We start from the raw sequence: 24,504 nt of genomic DNA on the forward strand, positions 1-24,504 counted from the left end.
TAATCAGCCTTCCTCAAATTCAGACTGGATGTGAAGGTTTGAAAATATAAATTAATTCCATTTATCTCTTGAAAATTATAATAATAATAATAATAATCTCACCTTCCCCTTTGGTTCAACTTTTCTACTGCCACAAATGTGAACATATCCCATTCAATTAATTCACACCATCTGGTCTAGATGACATGCTGTTGATCTTTGCCATAATTTATCCATAGGCTCTCTCCTGCTATAATGAATAAAACCAGCTACCTGTTCTTGCCTCTCCTATTCAGGATAGGAGAGTTTCCTATAAAACAAAAGCAAGATCCTGCTCACCTATCACTGCTGCAAAGCTTCCTCACTCTGGTCACATGAGTAAATTGTACTCTCTCTTCTGGCATTTATGGTTACAAGTTTACCTTTTTTTTTAGGATACTATAACTAAATACTTTCACAAATCTGTAATTAATCCACCCATCAATCACATCTTTGTTTGGATGCTTAAAAGTACCTGCCAACAACGATCCAACAGGGTTACTAAATTTGCTGCTTATGGTGAATTCATTATGCATCACCATGACATCCTACATTCTTACTTCTGCTTGACATTTTTACTATTGCAGTCTTGTATTTTATTTCATCTCTGTGCAGTCTTACTATAATGTTTGTTCATACAGATGTCTAAAACACTTGAGACACAGTATCCATAAATACAGTATCATTAAACCCAGATTTCACACAGTATAACAACGTATTCTATAATAACTTCCACCTTGTTTTTTTTTAATCTCAAAAATTCACACACGTGGTGGAGGAGTATGATGCATCATTATGGCAGTACTCTGTTAAATCAACATTTTACAAATGTTGAGAGTACAGGAAAATCTCTACCCTTAAAAGAGAACTATACTTACTTGTTTTGCTTGCTGTGCGTTTACTGGATCACCAAACTGCAGTAAAGCTTGAAACTGGTTATTCTTTGTGAATGTGATTATCTTCAATACAGCACCAAATTTAGAGAATATCTGCCAAAAACATTGTACAGTTTTACACATCTGTTTCTCCCAAACATAGCTCAAGCTAATGTGAAATTTGACTTACCTGATGAAGAACATCCAGGGTTACTGGATAGTACATGTTGTCAATAATTATTCTAAGTACTGGACTCTGAGCTGGAGTCACTGCACTCTCACTAACAGTGGTCCCACTAATGGGAGCATTTGATGCCTGCACAGCCGTCACTGCCTGAAGAACAGCTTGGGCCCGCTTAAAAAAAAAATGACAAAAGAGACATTTTCTTAATATTTCAAGATAATAGCTTGATGTTAAGCAGAAATATTAATATAGTTAACTCCAGAAACACAAAATAGACCACTTATTGAAAACTCAGAGCTACAGACATAATACAACATTAAGTGCAATGCAGTCTGACTCTGTGAGAAGAGCAAACAAAAAGGAAAACATCAATCCTTATGCCACATCAAGGAGGGGCTTCAAACGGCACCAATAGTCTTTCTAGTAGAAAGCTTATTGTTCTACTAGTAAGGATAAAGAAAGTGAGGATTTTGAAGGTTTCAAGATTCTTTCCTTTACAGGAAATAAAACTAAACAAACCCACAAGCCAACCAAGGAAAATCCCCAACCCTATTGAAAGCAGATGTACTCATCTTACAATCTTTTGAACGTATCTCCGCTAACATTTCCCTGTCATTTTAATTATGTAGAAGGCTCTAATAGGAAGGAAGAATTCTAAACTAACACCTTCAAACTTCTCAGTTTTAACACAATGAAGTAATACACAAGACTAGCAAATGTCAAGAAAGTAGTATCCAGAGAGGTAAACAAACTGGTGCCTGTTATCCAACTTCTTTTGTAAAAAGAAAAACAAACTCCTCTCCATATATGGGGTTTTTTGTTTGTTTTTAAACACAAGCAGGATTTTAGAAATTCAAAAGTAACCACATGATGATACCACAAAAACACACATCTATGAAACTACTTCCACTGCCAAAACTGACAGTATCAGAAAGATTAGATGTCTTTTTCTGAGAAAGAAAAAGGGCAGAAGAAAGGGGCTCCATTTAATACTTTCATTACAGTTGCCTTATGAAGGAAAACAATACAAAACAAGAGAGACAAGTGAGCATGCCAGGTAAAAATAATAACCATCATATTAATGCATACTGCATACTTTTAAGGTATTAAAGATACTACACAATTTCATGTCTCACAACTTACATGATACTCCTCATACTGAAACAAATCAATGAATAAGGAAAGTAGGGGAAAAAAAAAGACCTAGTGAACACCAACTGGGAAAACAAAATTTACCTTTATATTTAACATTAATTACTATAACTTGTAAAACTGTCTTTTGATTAAATTTCTTTTCCCTAATGTATGAAACACACACCTTTCAAGATGGCCAGATACTTGGCTGAGTTACATAATTATTTCCTACTCTTTCTGTAAGCCCTATTAATTAAACAGCAGTTCTTACAGTGACTGGAAAAGTTTAAACTGTACAACCCAACAGACTACAACTTGTGAAGTCAGTGTTAACACACGACCTTTGTCAGTACTATCTATACTTATACATATTTCATTCCATTAAAATAAATGTGAGTACATGAAGGAATACAGGACTAAACAATGGTAAATATTGAAATTCTTATAAGTATTTTGTCAAACAAGTTCAAAATAACATCTAGCATCATATATAAGTAGCCAATTTGAAGACATTTAAGTAGTATGTAACACTTTTTTCTTATTTTTGAAAAATTTAAACTAAGTTCAAAAGATCAGATATACCACCCAAAGTACATTTATTTCTAAATAAATAAAATATTGCAGTGTCTGTGCAGAAGGACTAAACTCATGCATTTATGACAAGATAATGACTAAAAAGAAGCACAGGTAGAGGTCGTTCTGTTCTCAATTCTCCTGCATCTTGATAATGCACTAAGAGATACTTGTTTTTTATCAGGGTTTAAATGCTCCTCTCCATGTTCTGATGTCTCAGAGGAAAAGAATTTTCATAGAATTACAAAACTGAAATGAAAATAAAAAATGGTCCCCTTCAAAACTGTTTATTGAGAACCAGGTCATTCTGAGCACGTAAGTAAAAATAATCTCTGATCAGTTCAGAATGACACATCTTAGTGGAACCTTTCCAACCAAGACCTGGCAGTTAAAAGTACCCCTTGGCTAAATAATTTTTTCTTGTCTTCTTTTTAACTAATATACTTGCATATTTCTCCATTTTTTATTCTATCTTTCTAGTTATACATCCTAGCATTCCAACATTTTCACATCTTCCTGTCTGAACAGCCAGAAAAAGACAATTTCAAATGGATTTGGGTTGATGACAAAAACTTTTTGTCTGATTTGAAAGCTAAGTATTGAGTACCCAAAAGAATGCCAGAATACAAGCAACACCTGCACTATCTTTATTTTTTCTTACAGAAAACAGAATGTCCAACCATCTTTGTTTCATAGAATGCTTCATGAGATAGTAGTTACAGAATGCTTACTGCCAAGTAACTATTTCTATTATTTAGTTCTAAATTAAACTCAAATTAAAATTCAGTTCTGGAAGACTTTGAATATAGGTTTAAGATGGGGTAGTAATATTCATGGTGGCATAAAAGCTGTTGAAAAGTCAGCACATCCTAGGTTGAAAAGGTGAACATGTGAAGCACCACATGAATATCAGCAGACACCAGAGGACAACATAAGTCAACACTTCTTAAGGGAGTATGTCCATCCACTGTAAGTGAAGACAGAATTTACTCCCTACTTGATCAAAGGTAAATTAAGGTGTTTATTTTTCTTTGTAACTGACATTTGGGAGGGCAGGGAATCTCTATTAAAAAAAGGGCAAAATATTTTAAGGAACGAGACTATTTAGAAAGACCAACAGGAAAAAAACACGATACTTGATCTGAACCAAAATGTCTTTAAACAGATTTCTCTGAAATTGCTTTCAAAGGCAACAGCTGTAGTAAGTTTACTACTTACATGTCCTAACAGAGGACACAATTAATAGAAACTAATTTGGGACTTACACTGATTTTTGTATCATCAAAAAGGCAACGTAAGAAATTAATCTTAAAATAACCTAAGACATGAGACTTCTGGGAGGTTTGAGTCTTTTGTCTCTCTATAGTTTGTATGAACTGGTCATCACGTTACTTTTGCTAATTCTTTTATTCTACTAAAAACAGACATACAAAGACATATGTATCTGTTTTTATTATTAAATAGGTCCAGGAGAGGCAAGGGCAAAATGGAGAGCAAAATGGTTTTTTGTTATTAAGTACATTTGTCTCTAGAGTGATCATTATGGTATTATTCTCCAGAAAAAGCAGATCACAAGCTGAGGTTACCAGTGCTATGGAAGTGATCATCCAAAGGAAATCATCCAAAACTGAAACTTGGGCACTGGCACTAGTCATTACCACTAGAGCACTGGAATCTCAGATGTCAGAACAAGAAAGTTAATTCTACGATCCTATTGTCTATAAACTGAGACAAAAACTTTAAAGTTATTTAGAACTTTAAATAACTATTAAAAACACACTTCAGAACCTTTGCCTTTTGACATTAAGGAAACATTAAGAAAATTTATCCTAATGGAAAGATCACTTAGCAAGCAAACCCCTTTCTGTGTCACAAAATGGAACCATCACAGGTAAGACTACAGGAGTGTTAGAATGTGGACAAAACCCAATGTTTCAAACATATGGCACATGAGCCAAGAGCACATGCCATGCCTCATCTTCTACTGTCTGCACTTGTAATACTACTGAACAGTAAATATACCTGGTTAAGTGTGTTATCAGTCTTTAGTTCTTTATGATTGGAATACTGGATATAAATGGGTTGGTTACGAAGATGAGGTGTCACAGCAGAGTAGTAATTAACCATAGTGATAGCTGCTTCTTCTGTGGCAAGTTCCAAAAATGCCTGCAATTAAAAGAGGTCATTTTCAGTATTTACAAAGCAGGTAATCTTCATATTAGCCGTACATTAAAAAAAAAAAAGAAAGGTTTAATAACACATTTTAACAAATATCAGTCTTCAGAAAATGTCATTCTACACATACCAACTTTATTAGCTAAGCTGCTTCATCTCCAAAAATTAACCTATGAAGATGCAGGAATAAATATTTATCTTCTAGCTTTTTGCTTTATGTAGCTGCCAACCATCCTGTATCCCCAAAATATTTACTAAAAAATGGTGTAAATTCATTTTAAAAAATAAATGAATAAAAGCTCTTTTTTTCTTTAATACTTACTGCTTTATGACTTACTTCAATAGCATTTCAACAATGTACTTGGAAATCAGACAGTAAGCATATTAAAAAATGGAAAGCAACAAATTACCTGGTTTTTCCCTTTCAGCATCAGGATGTTGGTTACTTTACCAAAAGGTAAACCTAAAGCAATAACTTCTGTTTCTGTCACTTCCCCAGGCAATTTTCTGATATGAAGAACACGAGATGGAGCCCCATCCATTTTATCATCACCTTTGAATTTCTTGTTGTCATTACCATTGGCTGAAAGACATATTCAGACTCTATTTGAAAAGTTTACTGATATTATTAATGCTTTATTAAAAACACTTTTAATTATAAACATGAAATTAATTTTAAGTGAGCCATCACCTCATTTGGTTTAAGTCAAGTTCAAAGATTCAGAACAAATTCTGCAGAGACAAATGCCAGTTTCACGAAAGGTAGACTGTTCAAGACTTAGTCCTCTGACAAAGACCACAGCAAATCCTTTACATCTCAAAGCATCTCATACAACATGGAATATTAACATATTAATGATGTCTAACAAGCTCACATAAGGGTTCACATAAGAACATGCCAACATGCATAGAAGTAAAAAACAGTTAGTGGCTACCCAGAAGTTTTCTGAAAGAAATAAAATGGTGGTAAACCACTAATAAATCCCAAACCTATTTTTAGAACTGCTCACACCAAGTAACTGGACACAAAAAGTAGCAAAGTAACAAAGCAAGACTGGAAGTATCATTAATGCTGGGAAAGATCAGAGCAGAGAAAGGGGATGATCCAGAGGACTGCAATCACAAAAGGCAGATGCAACCAACAATTTAAGGACAAAGTAGAAAAATGTCCATTACGAACTATGAGCTCACTCACAGAAAAGGAAAAACCAACTAATAAACACAATGCAGCCAACACAGACAGGGCTGGGGGAAGACCCAGATAAATTTCCCTAACAGAATCAGGGAAGAATAAGCATCAATGTACAAAACACCAGAAAGACTATTTAGAATATTCTCCAGAATTCTTGTGAGGAATTACAGTAGAATTCCAATTTGAGTTCCTTTTGCTTGATATGCAGCTAACCAGATGGATGGAAGAAATCTCACTTTTGAAAGAAGGCCAGGAAAAAATTATTTACTTTGGTTAAAAGTATGGCAGTGGAGTTAACATCAAAGTCAAGAGCTAAAGAAAAATACTGTCCTAAGATATTATATTAATGAATTAATCAGTGCTGGAAATCATCATGCACTTATATATTAGTGAAACAAGTGATACGACTTCCCTTTCTTCTACCAAAGAAGCAAGGTATTTAGACTTATCTACGTATAAAATTTGAAATATCCTATTAGTTAAAACCAGTATGCCTTAGAGGCACGTCATGCAGTAACTCCATACCTACACCCTGTACCACCACCACCAACCTGCCTCCAAAAGAATTTCCACAACTCAGCTTTTAAAAAGTTCTTGCACTGAAGAACATGAAGTGTTTTCCACCTTACTGCAGCAGACAAAACAACAAAAACCCCGCAACATTCAAGACTGGGCAAAATTCAACTAGCAGTATCTCCAACTGACAATGCCAGAATCCCTGAAATAGCAGGTATTTTATTTTGGTCCCCTGCAGAGAAAGACAAATTTTGGTGGAACACAGAAGAATAAAATTTGAAAAATACACACTGATCTAGGATCTGAAGTCTACAGAGGACTCTAACCTTTCCCATTTTGGCAAACATGGTGAGATTGAGCTTCCAGGTAGCCAGATGTCACCTATTCGAAATTATACATTATAACACTATCTCAAAGAGACAGCCAAAGTTTGTGAAAAAATACTTTTATTTAAATTAGGCTTTAGGTAATCCCAACATTTCTAGTAAAAGAATCACAGGCCAGTATATAATCACCCACATATGTGTATATTAAATGTTCCTTTAATAATTATTTAACACAATAATTTAGTAATTATTGTATTACCCAATTGATTCTGCATCTATTAGCATTGCCACCTAATACTGGCATTTTCCACGGTTTTTCAACAGGAAGTTTAAAAAACAAGCTTAAAAGAAGTATTTTGCTGTACTAAATATATATATATATATATATATATATATATATATATATATATATATATATATATATATATATATATATATGTATATATAACTTTTCCTATGCAGCAATTAAGAGCTTTAACTTAATTCAGGTATACACATAATTTTATTTTTTACACTGTCTTAAACCTCAACTATGTTATACTTTAAACTTTCTTTTACTTACTGTAAAAAAAAGCAATGTAGACAAGTGCCTGTGCAAAAACATTTACGTAAAAAAGCAGATAAATATATTACAATAATATACGCAAAAAATACAGAATTAGGTATGAAAGAACATAGGGTAATCAGAAAACGGGGCAGGAGGGACAGGAAGGGGGGACTGGCAACAAGCATTCTCAATGCTATGGAATTGCCCCAAAAAAGTTTTTAGCAGTAGGGCAAGTAACCACAACAAAAGCTGTTTCGTACTTATAGGCAAAAGCATCTTTTGTACAATGAAAGCCAAACTGGTACTATTCATTAAAAGACAAAACCCGTCTTCTTAAAGTAAAATTTACGCCAAAAGATTTAACAATGGATTTCTGGAAGACAGAAGAAATTAACACATCAGCTTCTGAATGCAAAGAGAATATACACCTTTTCTACTTTTGGTTATCCATTCAGCATCTCCTAACAATAATTTCCTGCTCCAGTAACAACGTGTGTATCATACACTAAATATGCAAGCACATACACAAGTGAACTTCTCATGACATCTGTGGAACAAATGAAATTTAGCTTTTAGGAGAGTTACTGAGAGATTCTGGCACTGTATGAAACCTCTCTAACTGTAGTCTCTTATTTGTCATCATAAATGGTACTTCTCAGCTGAAGACGCATCATTAAATTGCACTTGGGAATAGAAAATCACATTTACAACACAGGAACACAACTTCAGAGCCACTGAAAGGTGAATTTAACTACTGTTAAAACAACAATCTTATTCCCTAACAAATTCTATTAGCAGAATCAATGTTCATAAAGCTTAAAAGCAAAGTCAAGGGGACCACGGTACTAGAGGAGTAACATGGTCTTTTGGTAGAAATAGTCTATGCCTAAGCAACAACAACCTGAAAGATCCTTCTCTATAAAGCACTTTAAACAAAATTTTTGAGGGTTTTTTTCTGAAAACTAGGGGAGGGGGGAGGCCAAGGGATGTTGGAGGAGACCTTACAAGTTGACTAATAACTACTGCTAAAACTGCTGTTAAACTGGAGACTTACTGGCAAGTAGCTATTTCATGAGGTAGTTTGGATTTCACTGGACTTGAAAATCCTGATTGCAATTCAAATGTCTCGCAGCTAACACTTTAACAAATATAAATATGCACAGAAAACAGCAGGCTGCAATATTTACATTGGGAAAAAGTTTTAAGAAGCACTGGGAGAATGACTAGAAGTGTTAGTTCATTCACAAATCAAGTTATAGCTGCAAATATGTAGTTTAAAAAAATATAAACCCCCCAAAATTAGAAACCTAGCCCTGAATCATTGAGACATTTAGGCTGAAGACCTTTAAGATCGAGTGCAACCATTAACCCTGCACTACCAAGTTCCACTGAACACCAGGAATGGTTATATTCAATTCAGACTACCATAAAAAGTAACAACCATAGCACTGATCTAAGTCCTCTGCATTTCTCCACCAAGGAGATGAAAAATTCAGTTTCCACGTGACATCAGGCAACAAGATCTCATCTTTACTAATGCTTCACTAATATTCAAAGTATTACTCTCCCATCCAAATAGGATACTACAATTTAAATATAATTGTACATAAGCTGCATCCCTGTTGGACAGAGTTCCTTCAATTCACCACAAATCAACTTGTTGAAATTGAATGATTACAGGTTGACAAAGCCTTTAAACAGCCATAATCTGAGCAACTCAGGTCCTGGCATTTTCAGATAGAAACTTCTATTTTATTAAATGAAAAAATAGGAACCCATATAAAAAAGGCAACAAATGAACTGCAGAATACACAAGGCATATTGTAATTCCAAGTCATTCAATCATTCAAACTATGAATATTCAATGCAACAATTTTTGCAGAAAAACTGTTCTTCAAGTTCAGCATAACTCCTAGCAATGAATGAATAGCTTACTTCCTGATAACTGCTTTTGAAAACATATTTTAAATAAAATCTCATCCTAGAGGAGCTTGTCTCTGCACTTTTTTTTTTGTTTTGAGAAATATATAAATCTGACCTAAGAGTTCTGAGACCTTTATATAAGATGCATAATTTTTCTGTACAATAAACTTTTTTCATAAGCACACAATCTCCTAATACAGAAATGTAACTATGTGGGTACAGGCAAAAAAATCTGGATACAATATAAAGTTGCTTTCACCCATTGGTTCATGAAAAGAAGGGAAAAAATGTAAAAATGACCACAAGATATTGGCTACAAATCCCTGTGTATCTGCAGTAGTGAAATAATATATGAATAAACATCCTTTCTGCAGAAATCACTCTGTTTCACAGCTGCCAGTACATACCAACAACCAACTTAAAAAAAAAAAAAAAAAAAAAAGGAACTTTCAGTTTGTATATACTATAGACAAGAAGTTTAATAGTAGTATTCAGTTCTGTTCTATGTAAAAAGCACTTCCTTCGTTACCTTGGCTAAATGTATGTAATTTAATGTTATAGGACATGTATCCAGAAAGGAAATAAGTGACTAAGACAAGGACAATGCAATTGAAGATATCTAGTTTACAGTTGTGGGTTATGACCAGCAGAAACTTTAAAATGTTCCACTGGCTACTGAACACAATCAACTGCCTCAACCAACCAGCAACAAACTGCAGACAATCACAAACTGTGTAACAGAGACCACTGTGGTCTCATTTCTGGAAAGTTCTTTTCTTAAAGAAAGTTTTCCTGTATGTACCCTACCCTGATATAAGTGATGGAATGTAGGAAGAGAGCTGTTGTCTGATCCAGTGACCCCTCCCAGATTCCCAAAAGCAAATAAACAGGACCTTTGCTTTAGTATGTAAATCTTCAAAAGCTCAACTTAAAGAAAAAATCTGGAATTCAAAATGTTTGAAGGAACAAGAAAAGGAGATACTACACTCAAAAATACAATAAAAACACACAGAATATGGAGTTGTCTGAAGTGCACATTTGTTAACCTTGAAGGTCATGTTACATGGTCAGCGTTAATTACAATTCTGTTATTAGGGTTTTTTTGCTGTTTATCACAGACCTGGGCCATGTGCATATGAAATTCTTGACCAATCAATATTAAAACTATCTTACACTACAAAGACTATTGCTTAAGAGGAATTTGAGCTTAAACAAGTAAACATAGCGAAGCAGAGAAAACTTAACTATAGCTTTTAATTGGCACATCTGCACACAGACTGCAACTGTTTCAAAATGCACTGAGCACTGAGTCTTCTAAGAAACTATGATAACACATTTACAGTATGGTAGAGTGGCTGTTAAATATTGCAGTCTAAAACTAATGCACTTCAATTTAGTCCTCAAAACTATGTAAAAATACCCCAGGCTAGAGTGAAATCCAACTGAAGTAGAACAAGTTACCATGGCGTAGCGAAGCAGACAGAAATTACCTAAATTAATAATAATCGCCACATTTTATTTCTCCCATCCTGAGATTGTTTTATTTTTTCAAGTTTCTAAATCTGCATATCTGTAGAAATACGTAAAGTATACAGTATTATTAAATTACTATACTTTCCAATCACATGTAATGTACTTCTTAAAATCTTTCCAATTATTATTAATTGTAATCAATTTGCAAACTTCAGAAGTAAATTACCTATGTTTAGGCACCATTAATTTTAACTAATAACCAATTTTACTTAATGCTCTAGCAAAAATGGCACATCTATGGCACATCTATGTTTACTGCCCAAGTTAAATACAGCACTTGAAATACTATTAGCTTGTATGCCTCAGTGCTAAGTATTCTGTTAATACAATGAATTACCTACCAAAGTCACTCCTAACATTCCCTGCTAGTTAAGCAAAAACAGGATCAACAGTATCATTCAAAGCTCCAGGAGTTTGGTGAGCTCAGCTGCAAAATTATTTTGGAATGTTTCTACTGATCAACTTTAAACACACAAATGTGAACAATTAAATCGATGGCAGCCGTAACAAGAAAACCTGCCAATTCTTCCTGACTTTGACAAGCCAATTTTCATAAAACTTCCATCAACATACTTCACTTTTTAAGTACATCCTTTAAAATTTTTACTTTTTTTGTGTGTGGATTTCAGCAACAGAGTTCATGGCATGAGCATCTTTATACAGATAACTCATCCTACAACTTCCATTTATGCAATCCTCCATCTTGAACAGCAACAGCCTCACACAAAGTTCAGCATCAAAGTAACCCCTTTACAGAGGAATTTCGTTTTCCAGTTTTTAAAAATAAGGGAATTTTTTCTTTCATTTAAAATCAGCAGAATAAACAACTGTAGCTATGTATTTACTGAACTGAAAGGTAAAAAAAGTTACATAATCATTTGCAATCTGCCTCACTAATGTTTTCAGAAACATTAGTAATGTAAGAATCAGCAATATTTAAAGGTCCCAGTTTCAGGTCTGGTTTCTAAGAATCCCGTTACCAGATCATATTTTAGCTTACCTAAAGAGTCTTCCTAGTCATTGTGCACCAACCCAAAAATAAAATAACTCACAGATCTTTATGAGAAGATTATGCTCTCCAAAGAAATCAGAATCAAGCAAGATATGGCAGAAAATCAGAATAGACTTTGACAATATTTTCAAAAAAGCTGAAGGAAAACTAGCAGTAGTTTAAGAAGTAGTAGAAGGCCCATGGTTCTGACAACACAACTTTAATATACTCACGTCAGCTAGTGTTAAAAACATCAGAAACTTACACATGTAACATAAAAAAAGAACTTCTTAAAAAAAGCTAAGATTTTTGCTGATCTTGTACTTTACAAGCTGTTCTCCCTTGCTACAAATTCTAATCCAGTGGATGGGATCCTTCCCTCAACGTTTACAGAATAATGTTCTGCCATACTGTCCAACCTAGTTCAGGAACAAAAATAAATCTTGTATATCTAAATATAAATGCTTAACTGAAATGAAATTCCTCAAAAATGACAGTAATCATTTTTTTCCAAAACAGGGTTCAGAATTAAGAGATAAAAGTAATTTTAATCCAAATCCAGATTTCTGTTAAGACTTGTCTTTTACGAAGGACACAGAAAGTACCTAAAACAATAACTTCACCAGTAGTGGATGTTAATGTAACACACTGTTGCCTACACAGTCTGGAGGATGGATACAGATGACAAAACTGTTAAGAAAATGCCCAAGGATCAGGCCTTGTATTTTGAGCCATGTCCAACATGCTAGCCTTTTTTAGAGAATTACTAGTGGTTCAAACTATCAGTAAGAATGCAAATCAAACATTTGCTCACCAATTTCACAAATTTCTTTCACAAAAAAATAGGAAAGGATTCATCTGCAAGACTCCCTATGGGGCAGAGAAACCATTCCTCTTTCATGCCTTTCCCTGGGAGAGAAGATTAGAGAAAGAGTATTCATAAAAGCATTAAAGTACTACAGTATCCTCACTGAATGGCAGCCGAATAAAAAACAAAACAGAACAAAACCCACACTAACGGAACTGTTCCCATGATAAAAAGGTAGGATGTTCATTTTAAAAAATCATCTTCAGTCTCACCCATAATGACACAGCCCTGATCCACCAAAACCCCTTCCTTCCAAGAAAAGGCAGGTTTTTTTGACAACTTAGGCATTTTGGTTTAGGTTAATATTTCTACAGCAGAGAAAGAAATGAGGCTGTGATTGACATGATTTTGTTCAAAGTTTAGGCCTGCTAAGGCACTGCTATTGTCAACTGGTTTTTTGACTGTGTACACTTTCACCAATAAAAGGCTCAGGAGATTACAAAGACAAACCATCTCTTTCTTCTGTTCTCCTAGCTATCTACTTAGAAAAATATCACAGGATCAGATATTGGAAATATCACAGTCAAAACCATAATAGGTTTCTATATTCTCCATAAAACAATGGCCAAGTCTCATATCATCATGACACTTCCCAACTGTAAGAATGAAAGGCCAAGAACAAGTATTAGTTTTACATGGGCAGATATCTACAACACGACTCATTTACAAGAGACTTAATAAATGATCACAGGCTCCCTGAAGGCCTACAAAAATTGCAAAAGACTGATCACGACCATACCTTGGCTACAGAAAAAAAAAAAAAAGTTTAATTTACTAAAGTTTTAAACTCTTCTGAAGAGACAAAGTAATAGCAGAACTGAAGCAAAAGAAGAACATCAATTCAGACAGAAAGAATACTTGAACTCATTTGGCTTCAGGATATGGTTATAGAAAAATTCACACACAGGTTTCCATTTCATATGCAACTACTTTGGAGTTTACAATCTGAACTTCTAAACTGTGCAAGTCTGGAAAAAGTACTTCCTGATCCACAGTAAACAAAACAGCTGTGGAAGGATATATTCAGAAGCTGAACAGTGGATTTATCCTACTCTACAGGGGGGTTTTGTGCTACTTAAGAAAGGCAGGCAGAATGAAATTTGAATACAATACCAAGAAAATGTTTAAAAAAATAGAATACCCAAACAAACTAGCCCCCCTTTCACTGACTGCTATAGAGAGTTACTTGAATTAAAGCACTGCATTCAGATTGTGAGGTTTTGTTTGTTTGGGATTATTTTTCCACCAACCATCTTTACATATTAACAGAACTTATGTGAAACATTTAATAACAGGCATCTGATACTACAAGAGCCAGACCATTACTCTGACAAGTGCTGCTAACTGAGATCATTTCTTGAGTAGTCATTTATGATTATGGATGCAAAAAAAACCCAAACAGAAAACCCATACCCACACCAAAAAAACCTCCCACACACAACAAAGAAACTCCCAAGAATAAAACCCAAACCCTTAATCAGCTTAAAGAGGGTGGAAATAAAAACAAAATGGGACGCAACATCTCTGTTAAATACATCAAACTTCCACCCCATACATCAACCAAATGAGATCAAAACACGCTTTTCCATTTTCAGAATTTTTCAGGAAGAATTTCTATGTAAGGGCTGCTTAGACAAGCTTTTGTATTTCTTCTTCTGAAACCTCAAAATTATAATTCTTTTTTTCAATTTTTCCCTTTACTTTTTTTTTCTTTGCTAAATTAACTTGCATTTAATATCCTGGAACTAAAGTTTTATCCATGTATCTTCCAAAAATATACGGAAAATTTGGTAACATTTAGGACTTGGTCCTGTCTTAATGTTCACTGCCCACGCCCAAATCCTCACGCACACAAGTCCTTTCCATAATAGTTTCTTGTTTAAGTAAAGCAAACTGATGAAGCACTAATTAATATCCTGGACTGAAGAGGACACTAAGAAAATGAAAACAAGAGGGACCTCTTTCAGAACCAGAAGAAAGAAAAACAGGGAAGAGAAACGAATGTTCTGGGGCTCCAGAATGGATATGAATGCAATACACTGCACTACTGACTTATTCCAAAGTACGACTACCTCTTCACCTTTGTTACAGAACTGCCACTGTAAGTGGTTTTCTACTGCTGCCACACTCCTCCACTCAGCACTGCACAGTGTCTGCAACTATGCAATCAATCACATGAATGATCAGTAAGTTGCTCCAAGGATAAACTACTTTATTTTGTTAGAATAGTTTAATGCTGCATTAACTTACTCCGTAAGTGATTGAGCACTTCAACACAAGAGAATGTAGCAGAAACATGGATTTGGAGGTTTTTGTGCTCATGCTAAAGATGTAGGACGAGAAAGCACAGAGCGACCCATTCTGGCAAGAGCTGTCACCACAGCACCCTCAATGTAACATGAAACTGCACCCTGAATCCCAACCTCTTGCTAATAAATTAAAATGGGAAGAGTCTACTATTAAAATCAGTGATTATACTGCTGACCCTATGACTACAGAAAATCAGGCACAGTAGAACAGGGAACCAGACAATTGACTGGAAAGTGCAGCAACCCTCTGATGCCATGAATCAACTCCTCCACATCTCTAAGGCAAAAGAAAAAAAAAAAACCCAACAAAAAAACCAGACAAAAAACCCACTAAAATTGATGGTATGCTTGAAAAGAAAAAAGAGAATAAGCAAGGCCTCTGAAATGAGCCTGACAAGAGAACTCAATGCACATTCAACATACAGAAGCTGCAGTAGAAGGCATTTTGGTGTGAAAACCTTTCTAGCTAGCATCACCAGAAAACTGATTTGAGAACAGCCACAGACACTTTGCTATGATATTTTGAGATTCTACCACTGCAATCTCAAACTGAAGAACCAAAGCAAAGCTTCCTGCTTTAGCAGTGAACCAGAACTCTCTCCTCCTGAATCCACACTGTATTATGAAACTGGCACAGTGGTCTTCCCTGTAATCCCAGACTTGTAGATGTCCACGTGTAGAGAAGTTGGTGTCACACAGGAGTTGGGCTGTTTACCTTTGCCTAGAGGTTGAAATTCCTTACTTTAAAGGTAGCTGTACAAGACAACTGTAATTTTTCATCCCATCACCCACCCACAATTTAGTGTGCAGATGTCTGAAAGTTGCCTGTTTTGTGGGATTACTCTCCTCAGACACCCAAGGTTTGTAGGAAATACAAAGTCACTACATTCTAATACAAGCCAATAGTTTATCCCTCTATAGCACAACGGATTCTTGTTCTGGTTTTCTCCCCTTGTAAACAGGAAATGAGTCCAAGTACAAATTATAGATTTCTCCTTTGAAAGGGCATCACTTACCAGTAACTACCATGCTGCTCATGTTAGAGTTCGGGCTACTGAGTACACTGCCTGAAAGAAGTTCGTCAGATCCTCTCTAAAAAGAAAGAGACAGTAAGAGATTTTTTTTTTCCTCTATTTTGTGATTTTTAAAGATGATACTTCCTCTTTTCAGATAAGTGCAACAATTTGAAATCTAAGTAAAGCGGAATATTTACATGGCATTCTGAAATGAGAGCAGCTTAAGCACAGTTGTTTAACCCACCATTGAAATGAAGCCATCTCTAGACACAATGAGAACTGCTGAACAATAATTTTGTCCAGCATTTCAAATTAAAATATAATTAGATATACTTATTCTACTTCAGTAACATTTAATTTAAGTTTTAGTATTTTTATACACATATATATTAAACTATTATATCTAGCTGAAACTACAAGGGAAATCTACGCAAACAGAAATACGGAGTTTAGCTCAATTTTAACACCCCTATTTAAAAAACAAAAGAAGATTTAATGTTCACAGGAAATGAAATCAGTTTTCATTTTGGGAACATTCATCTGTTCTGCAAAACACAATTTAGGGCAAGGAATTACACCTTCATTGTAGTTCTTAAAACATGACAAATATCAGTTAATGAATGACAATTAAAAGTGGGCGGCAAAAATCAGGAGGGTTTATACTGAAACCATACAAGATAACCCTTTCCACAAATTGTTTGGAAGATGGGCATTTGACACAGCTGAAGAGGCGCTTCTTTTCACACCTTGTTGTTTCTTTTTTCCTTTTATGCCCCAACCCTCTTCACCCTCAAGACTTCATCTCGCAAAAAGCCTACAAAATCTTCATGTGCTCTTTCTATAAACAAAGTACTTAAACCACCCTTTGAATAATATCTTTAACTTCTTAAAGGTTCTTTCCCACTTCAAAAGTACTTCTGCAGCACCCTTAAGACTAATCCAGGTCACTGCTAAAATGGTTATGAGGAAAAAAAACCAGTTTCTACTCAACCTTATTAAAATAAATGGGTTTAATTCTGTTGTGGACACTACAAGAGAATCAAGAATAGTTAATGAATATGTTTTACAGGGAACTTCAGTACTTCATAATAAATTAATCTGAGACTATTACCTTCACCGACAGCACAGCTGAAAGACTTATAAAAACCAAACCCGTTTACCTTTCTCTCATACTGCACTATATCTGTGTCCACACAAAGAATAGCATGCTAAAGTTTATATCTGTTTATATAAAGTTTATATATGGCACACATAGAGCCATTAAAGTTTACTTGGTTTTCAACATCAGTTCTGAAGAATATACAGTTTATTGAATGCTCTAAGCTTGTAAGTGTACATAGCGATCAACATAGCTGTGTCTATCAAATCAGCAAGCGTTGCCTTAAGATTGCATCATGCCTAATACCAAGATCACGTAGAACTATGAGAAGGACCATGTCTTATCCTTTTCAATGTAAGGATGCATTTCTAATCAGATATAACTACAAAAATTTAGCTAGATAGAACTGAGAGACAACATAGGTAAGTTATAGAAACTCAGTTATTCTAACTACATTGCCTTCTACTACTATGCAGGTACTAGGTGTAAGTTGAAACATATACATTCTTTCTTTTTCATGTTCTATTTTTTCTAACATAATACTGACAAGGGTTGAATGCTGCAAAGTTGAAGATTACTAGCAGTATTAGGTGACTCAGTGGTCAGTGAAACTTTTTCTGCTTGCAGAACCCATCTAGACAGTCCCTGTCTGCAGCCTGGCCAGCTCAGCTGAACAGGCTGAAGTAGCAGCAGACACTGAATCTGTTCATAGTTCGGCTGATTAAGATCATTCAGTAGCATGTTCTGCCCCCTGACAGGCACTAATTTGCAATGGTACACCAATTACTACATAAATAGCTGAAGCAACCCCAGTACCAAATGAAGGCTCTTCTCAAAACCTGTAGGAACTTTACAATTCTGAAATATCTCAAATTTGACTTGCCTTCAGTTCAGAAAGTTACTTACAACAGCAACTGCTGAATGAAACAATACAAGAATGATTATATAAACTTCTGGTTTCTAGCAAATCAGGCTTTCAAAAAGCTGTTAATTTCTTAATCCACAGCAGACAAATCCAAAAGGACCACAAATTACTCAGCAGAGTGGATATTCAGTTCCTGCATTTGTGTTCCATGAATAGTTCTCTCTTCATTTACAAATGTATCGTTTTACATTTCATGAATACCTTCATAAGTCAGTCACAAGATTTCGTCATTACATTTGAAAGTTTTAAAATTTTTGCTTCAGAAGACCAATTAAATGTGAATTTCTTGCACTGGCCTGTTTCATAAAGTCTATACTTCACTTATCTGTATAAATTAGTGTTCAAAAGTCGATTCATAGATGTCCACGTTCATACATGGAATGTTCTAGCAACTGCCCCATGAAATCCCAAATGTATAGCAAACCTCTACTAACTCAATTCCATACATATTTCCCAAGCTTTTGGTCAAAGACAAAGACCTCTCTTACTCTGTGAGTAATGATCTTATTAGATATACATGGCTGTTTTTCCTAATGGGTTCTTAGGGAGCCTAGACCCTCCTGTACTTCAATTCCATGTGTAACTTTAAAACCAGCTTTGCCACAAACGACATGATGGACTTGGACACAGAGTGGTTAAATTACAAAATCAAAAGCAGTACCTGCCTGGTTATTGTGATTTACTTCAAAAGGGTTATCTGAAGATCTTGGCTGTCTAAGTCATGTAATTACATATAAGCATCTCAAGTAAGCCAATGTGTGCTCTTAGATTGGCACTACTGTGTAACACAATCCCTCCCGAATTACAAAGACATAAAAACTTATTTTACTTACATTTATTTAGCAGAGATAAGGCTTTACTTGATTTGTCGTTTGGGTGCTTGGGTTTGGTTTTATGTGCATCTTCTTTTAGAGGGTGCTAAGCCAAAAAGGACTGACACCATGCTCTATGAGCAAAGCTTTTCATCACTCTGCTATGTCACACATGAATTTCAGGATCATAACCAATTTTACAAGCAGCCTGAATATTTAATTAGTTTTTCTAGTCAAATGGTACAAACCTTTAAATTAGTTAATTGTATTGAATGCTTCAGAGCTAAGGAAACCAAACTCAGATCTTTGAAGAGAACAGAGAATCAGACTCAAGGAAGGAAGATCCAAGAGCAACGTTCACTTAACTCTTTTCCCTGTCTGTGCAAACTGCTGTTCTAAAGAATCAAAGCAAGTTTGAGATCGTATAACAATACTGAACATCACAAATACAGAGATGGCAAAAATGTTCACATCTAAGTTAAAATAACAAACAAATAAAAAACCACTACAATTATTGTACTCCACCATAAACTGTGAAGGAAAGTTAATGTAATAGCAACACGGTAGAGACTAACTGAATATCCATTTGAGCATGAGGCAAAGAGATTATGAAGAACAAAATAAGTACAAACTGCTATTAATATATGGTACTATATATTAACAGTATATTATAATATACTAGTACAATATACTAGACTAATTAACAGTATATTATAATATACTATTAATAGATCATCTTTTGACATCTAGTCCTCAACAGCACAAGTTTTTGACGCCGTATTTCTACTCCTACCAATGTCAAGGAGATTAATCTAAATTAATCTTCCACAAAAACTAACAACTGCTCAGATCAGAGCTATCTAGACCATTTCTTCATGAAACCAGCATCGACCAAAATATGAGTATGCAAAACAAACAAGGGAATTGCCAAGCTAACATAGCGCAGTGAGTGAAGCCTGACTTTGTCACAGAGTCAATTACCACCTTTTCACTGAAGCCCATGTTAACACCCCTATGAAAGCATTTCCATGCACGGTGGGAAAACAGCATGTATAATGCATGGCTACAATAAATGGATTTATGTAAAACTGACACGTAAGACCACTGTCAAAAAATAGAAAAAATAGACCAAGTCAGACTTTTAGTCCATATTTAAGTGAAAATTCAAAGTTTTATATATATACAAAAATTATTTTACATACTGTAAAGACACTTTTTTGATATTTTAGCTAATTTCCTTAAGTGAATGTTTATTTCATATACTTCTACCACATATATATACTTGTCACTACTACAATTTACAAAATCAATTAAACAAAGAGAAAGAAGAAGCCTGGAGCTCAGCAAATGAATGTCCTAGGTTCCTTGCTTTAAGTTTTAGCCAACTCAGAATCCCTCATTATGCAAGGTGGACTTACATAGCAGAATTTCAGATTTTTCCCCCACAAAAGACTACTATAAAACTTCATGCTACCACAGGTTATATTATGTAGCTTTGTAATTTTAGGAAGTCATTACATACTATGCTTCCAGGCTAATCAAAAATATACTATTTAGAAGTCTTTGCCAACTATTTTCCTCACATTCCAGATCAGGCTTTAAACACTTTGCACATTCCCCAGATTTTATTACATCCAATGGTTTAGTCTTTTATGCATCAAAATACTTTTTGACAACTGTTTACATCAGAGACATATCGGCTTTTTTCCCAATAATTCAGGGCTATGGAGACTCTGATCAGAAGTTATGGCTAAACCTAACCTAACAGTGTATTACAGAGATCTTATACTCGTAGAAACAGTTAACTTTTCAACCAAAGTCAACAGTATCAACTATAAAATTTCTTAAACTGCCCCTACAAAATACAAAGACAGCACTCAAAGATATTGAAAAAAACCATTTTTTTACAAATACTCTCATTTGTGGTATTTATATTTGCTGATATTACAAACCTCTCCCAAAACCAGGATGCTTCTGCCCTTCCCTTTTCCCTCTCTCCTCCCATCCCCCAAAGGAAAGATAAGTAAGAGAACTTCAGCAGCACTGCACATTTACCACAGTTATTCTCAGCCTACAGACATGAATTTCCCCAGGGGTATGACAAGCCAGGAGACAGATCTCGTGATTTAAGGAAATCCAACAGCATTGTGAAACACTTTATTTCTAACAATATCTGGGAACAATTTAAAGGAAAGAACCAGAAACCTGGTGGTATGGGAGAGGAATAAGCACATGACAGTTCCAACCCAGACATTAAAACATTCCCCTTTAACAGTTACACCTTGTAAACACATTGCTTTAATATCTGAAGTAACTTTGGGGACTGGCTGTTTGAAACAACAGAGCAACACACTTCAAACCCCCAAACACAACATTTATAAACTTTGTTCAGTTTACATGGGATCAGGATGCTTCATTTTTAACATGATAAAGTTTTATATGAAACACTGCATAAATATACCCTCACATCATCTTTCGTGAAGAAAAAACACTTGATCTGCCTTATGCTCCGATTACACTCACAACAGTCAGAACACAGTCCAAACCATCCTAAGGAATTTGTAACACCTCTCATATGTACAGGATCACAGAAGGTCCATTCAGCACAGGACAAGTCAAGTCTATATATTCAAAAGAAACTCCATGCAGGTTCTTAATTATTTCACAAAGCATACAATTTAACTGTAAGCTTGCTACACTTCACCAGAACCTTACATGCATGGAGTACACCTACTTGAATCGTTTTAAAGAACACACCATGTAACTATACTGGCATCACATCAGTTATGGTCCTGAACTCCATGGGTGCTTAATAGCTCACTTACAACATCACTTGCTTTTCATTCAGTATGAACTGTATACAATATGACTGCCTTTACATTTACATACTCACTCTCTCTGTATGTTCCTTTTTACCCTACTTCAATTATTTTCATATTCTCCTCAGCCAAGCATAAATTGTTTATACAGCCTAACAACTATGTCATTTTAACATGTTCAATTTTTCAGTAAGAAAGGAGCTAGGAGAAAATTATTAAAGCATTAATAAAAACACAAATTTTGTAGAAATTGAGAGAGCAATCAAGGGAATTTGAAAAGTCTAAGCGATTTCCTTGAAAAATGTCCAGGTTTCCAAAATACAATGTTGAAAAGAAACAAATTTCTCAAAGCACCAGAAGATCAAAATGGACTATTAAAACAAAAAGCCAAAGAGTAAAGAACTAAATCTCAACTTACACCGTGTCACACAGCCTCATTTGGAAACTTCCAAACTCAATTGTAGTGAAAGACCGCAGGCAAAAACCTCTTCTAATATAAGTCAATGCTTCAAATATCCAAGAGAAGTACACCAACAAAATAATTTATTCCAGCACTTCAGATTTTCGATTCCACTTTTACCAGGAAAGAAAGTACTACACTCAAATATTACTGGTAGTAAATTATAACAGATGAGAACAACTCACTGGAGCTACCACCTGGATGCATTCTTTGTCTTCCAGACAGACAACCATGGCATCTGGATGTAGATCTGGTCCTTCAGTAGCAGTTTCTACACCTCAAAATGTCATCCACATGGAAGGTATTTTCTTCTCAATTACCTCCTATTTTTCACTAGTAAATTAAAATGCTAATGCTATTTTGTCTATAACTCAATACTCGTATTACACATTCACAGAAAAACTGATTTTAGGAAAAGCTAAACATGGCTACACTTACTTGCAGCTGTAAAAAATACCCAAACCCCTAAATCTAACATCACAGTCCCATTAACAGCCTGTGAAACCACAACCTCATATGAATCAACTACCACCAAAAGCAAGAATCCTACCTTCTTGACCCCAGCAACTTGATCCTGCTCTGTCCTCCTAATTCTGTATTGTTATAAGCACTGACACAACCACATGCTTTGGTACAAATCTGAGTAAAAAGATGGAGCTCACTGTTGTGACAGCTTAGCTTTATCCTGGTTAAGTTCCCACAAAAGGTTTATGAATTGGCTACCCAAACATCTGTTGCACAAGTATTACAGCAACAGAAAAATGAAGTGCAGCTTGATTTGCTTGTGAAAACATGGCCTGAAGTTGTAGGAAATGGGAAGAGTACTTCTATACTGGTATTAGTACATGTTTCAGAGATGGTGCAGGTAATTGCATTTCTCTTTGTACAACCCCTCAATTAAGAAAAAACCTAAGTGTTCTGCTACAAATGAAAACTATGTGATTTCAACTTAATGAAAGATATCAAAACTTACCAAACAAGTATACTGAAGCTTCCTTACATTGCTGCATACTTACTACAGAGAACAAACCAAGTTTCAACATGCTTCCTTTCTTTCCATTTTCAGCTTTCCTTACTTTTTCACATATGTTACAGTGGCAGAATGAGCATTACAAAAAAACCCAAAAGTACAAAGAAAAAAAGAACTGGAGTCAGCTGTTCTGAGAATAAATACGAAAGTCATTTCCAACAGGGTCAATTTACTGAAGTTACTGTTACCAGATATCTTTACTGTTAACAGGTATCTTTCATTGTAAGAAGTTATTTTTTGTCACTATGGACATGTTCCCCATGCCACTGCTGGAAAGACAAATCCAGATGTCAGTTCTAAACTTTCAAACATGGTCAGACTTCAGCCTTACTTCACTGCTATAATGCTCCACACATCTTTTTTGCTGTTTACTGCTGCTACCACAACTAAATATTACTGAATACAAAGGTTGTCTAAAGACATTATCACAGCTAATGAAAGATTAAAACACCTCGAATTCACAAAAAACCCATTTTTCTCTTATCACTGTGTCTTCGTCTAATTTACTAGCAATTATATTAGACATGCAAGGTTAGCCCAGAACTCTAATTCCAACATTTTAAATACAACAGGCTATCACATGTCATTTGTCTGTATAAATAAATCATTTTTTATACTATCACTCTCTTCTTTTTAAGTAGCCAAAACTACAACTATGAAGGCAAAAAAAGTGAGAGAGTAAAAAACTGAAAGGAACAGGCTTGTGAAATAAGTTTAGACTGAATTTTACAAGCGGAAAAATTTATCTTCTGACAACTTGCTAGAATATGACTTTCAATCCTATCTTCATTATACAGTGTACAGTGGGAAAAAAAGTCACACCATGTCTTCAGTATCTACTTGTTTCCACTATGAAAAAACTCTGTTATTACTGGCAAAAAAAGGCTGAGAGTTAGTCAAAAAACTGAAGTGGACAACGCTTCAAGAGTACATACAGACACTCTCCCCCCTCTCCATCAGATCCTGTCTCTGTCAGTTTTTAGTTACTGTCCCTCCCCCACACTACTATATTCCTCCTTGTTAAGTTTCAGCGACCAAGAAGAAGGGGAGCTAGATGACACTTTCCTGTTTGGAAAACTTAGAAAGTTCTAGGACAGTGCTTCTTAGCATTTTCTACCCATCCCAAACATAATCAACTAAATACACACCGCCAATTCCCTCTTCTGTTAAGTGCACTGC

The 24,504-nt window shown here is 35.0% G+C and overlaps 1 protein-coding gene across 7 annotated transcripts in view; it reads right to left on the reverse strand.

Annotated features, from left to right (window-relative positions):
- PTBP2 (polypyrimidine tract binding protein 2) overlaps positions 1 to 24,504 on the reverse strand; it is a 46,731-nt gene that overhangs the window by 16,433 nt on the left and 5,794 nt on the right. For 5 of the 7 annotated variants that reach the window (XM_066192395.1, XM_066192394.1, XM_066192393.1 and 2 more), the window contains 5 exons: positions 16,181 to 16,256; positions 5,370 to 5,542; positions 4,807 to 4,950; positions 1,084 to 1,248; positions 897 to 1,007 (listed from right to left, as the gene is read on the reverse strand). In XM_066192395.1, coding sequence (XP_066048492.1) covers positions 897 to 1,007; positions 1,084 to 1,248; positions 4,807 to 4,950; positions 5,370 to 5,542; positions 16,181 to 16,256 — 669 coding nt within the window. The remainder of the gene's footprint in view (positions 1 to 896; positions 1,008 to 1,083; positions 1,249 to 4,806; positions 4,951 to 5,369; positions 5,543 to 16,180; positions 16,257 to 24,504) is intronic. The other 2 variants (XM_066192399.1, XM_066192398.1) reach the window with 1 other exon arrangement.

Source organism: Chamaea fasciata, unplaced genomic scaffold (genome assembly GCF_029207755.1).
Source record: "Chamaea fasciata isolate MVZ Bird 193981 ecotype frontalis unplaced genomic scaffold, bChaFas1.0.hap1 SCAF_10, whole genome shotgun sequence".
NCBI classification, from domain to species: domain Eukaryota; kingdom Metazoa; phylum Chordata; class Aves; order Passeriformes; family Sylviidae; genus Chamaea; species Chamaea fasciata.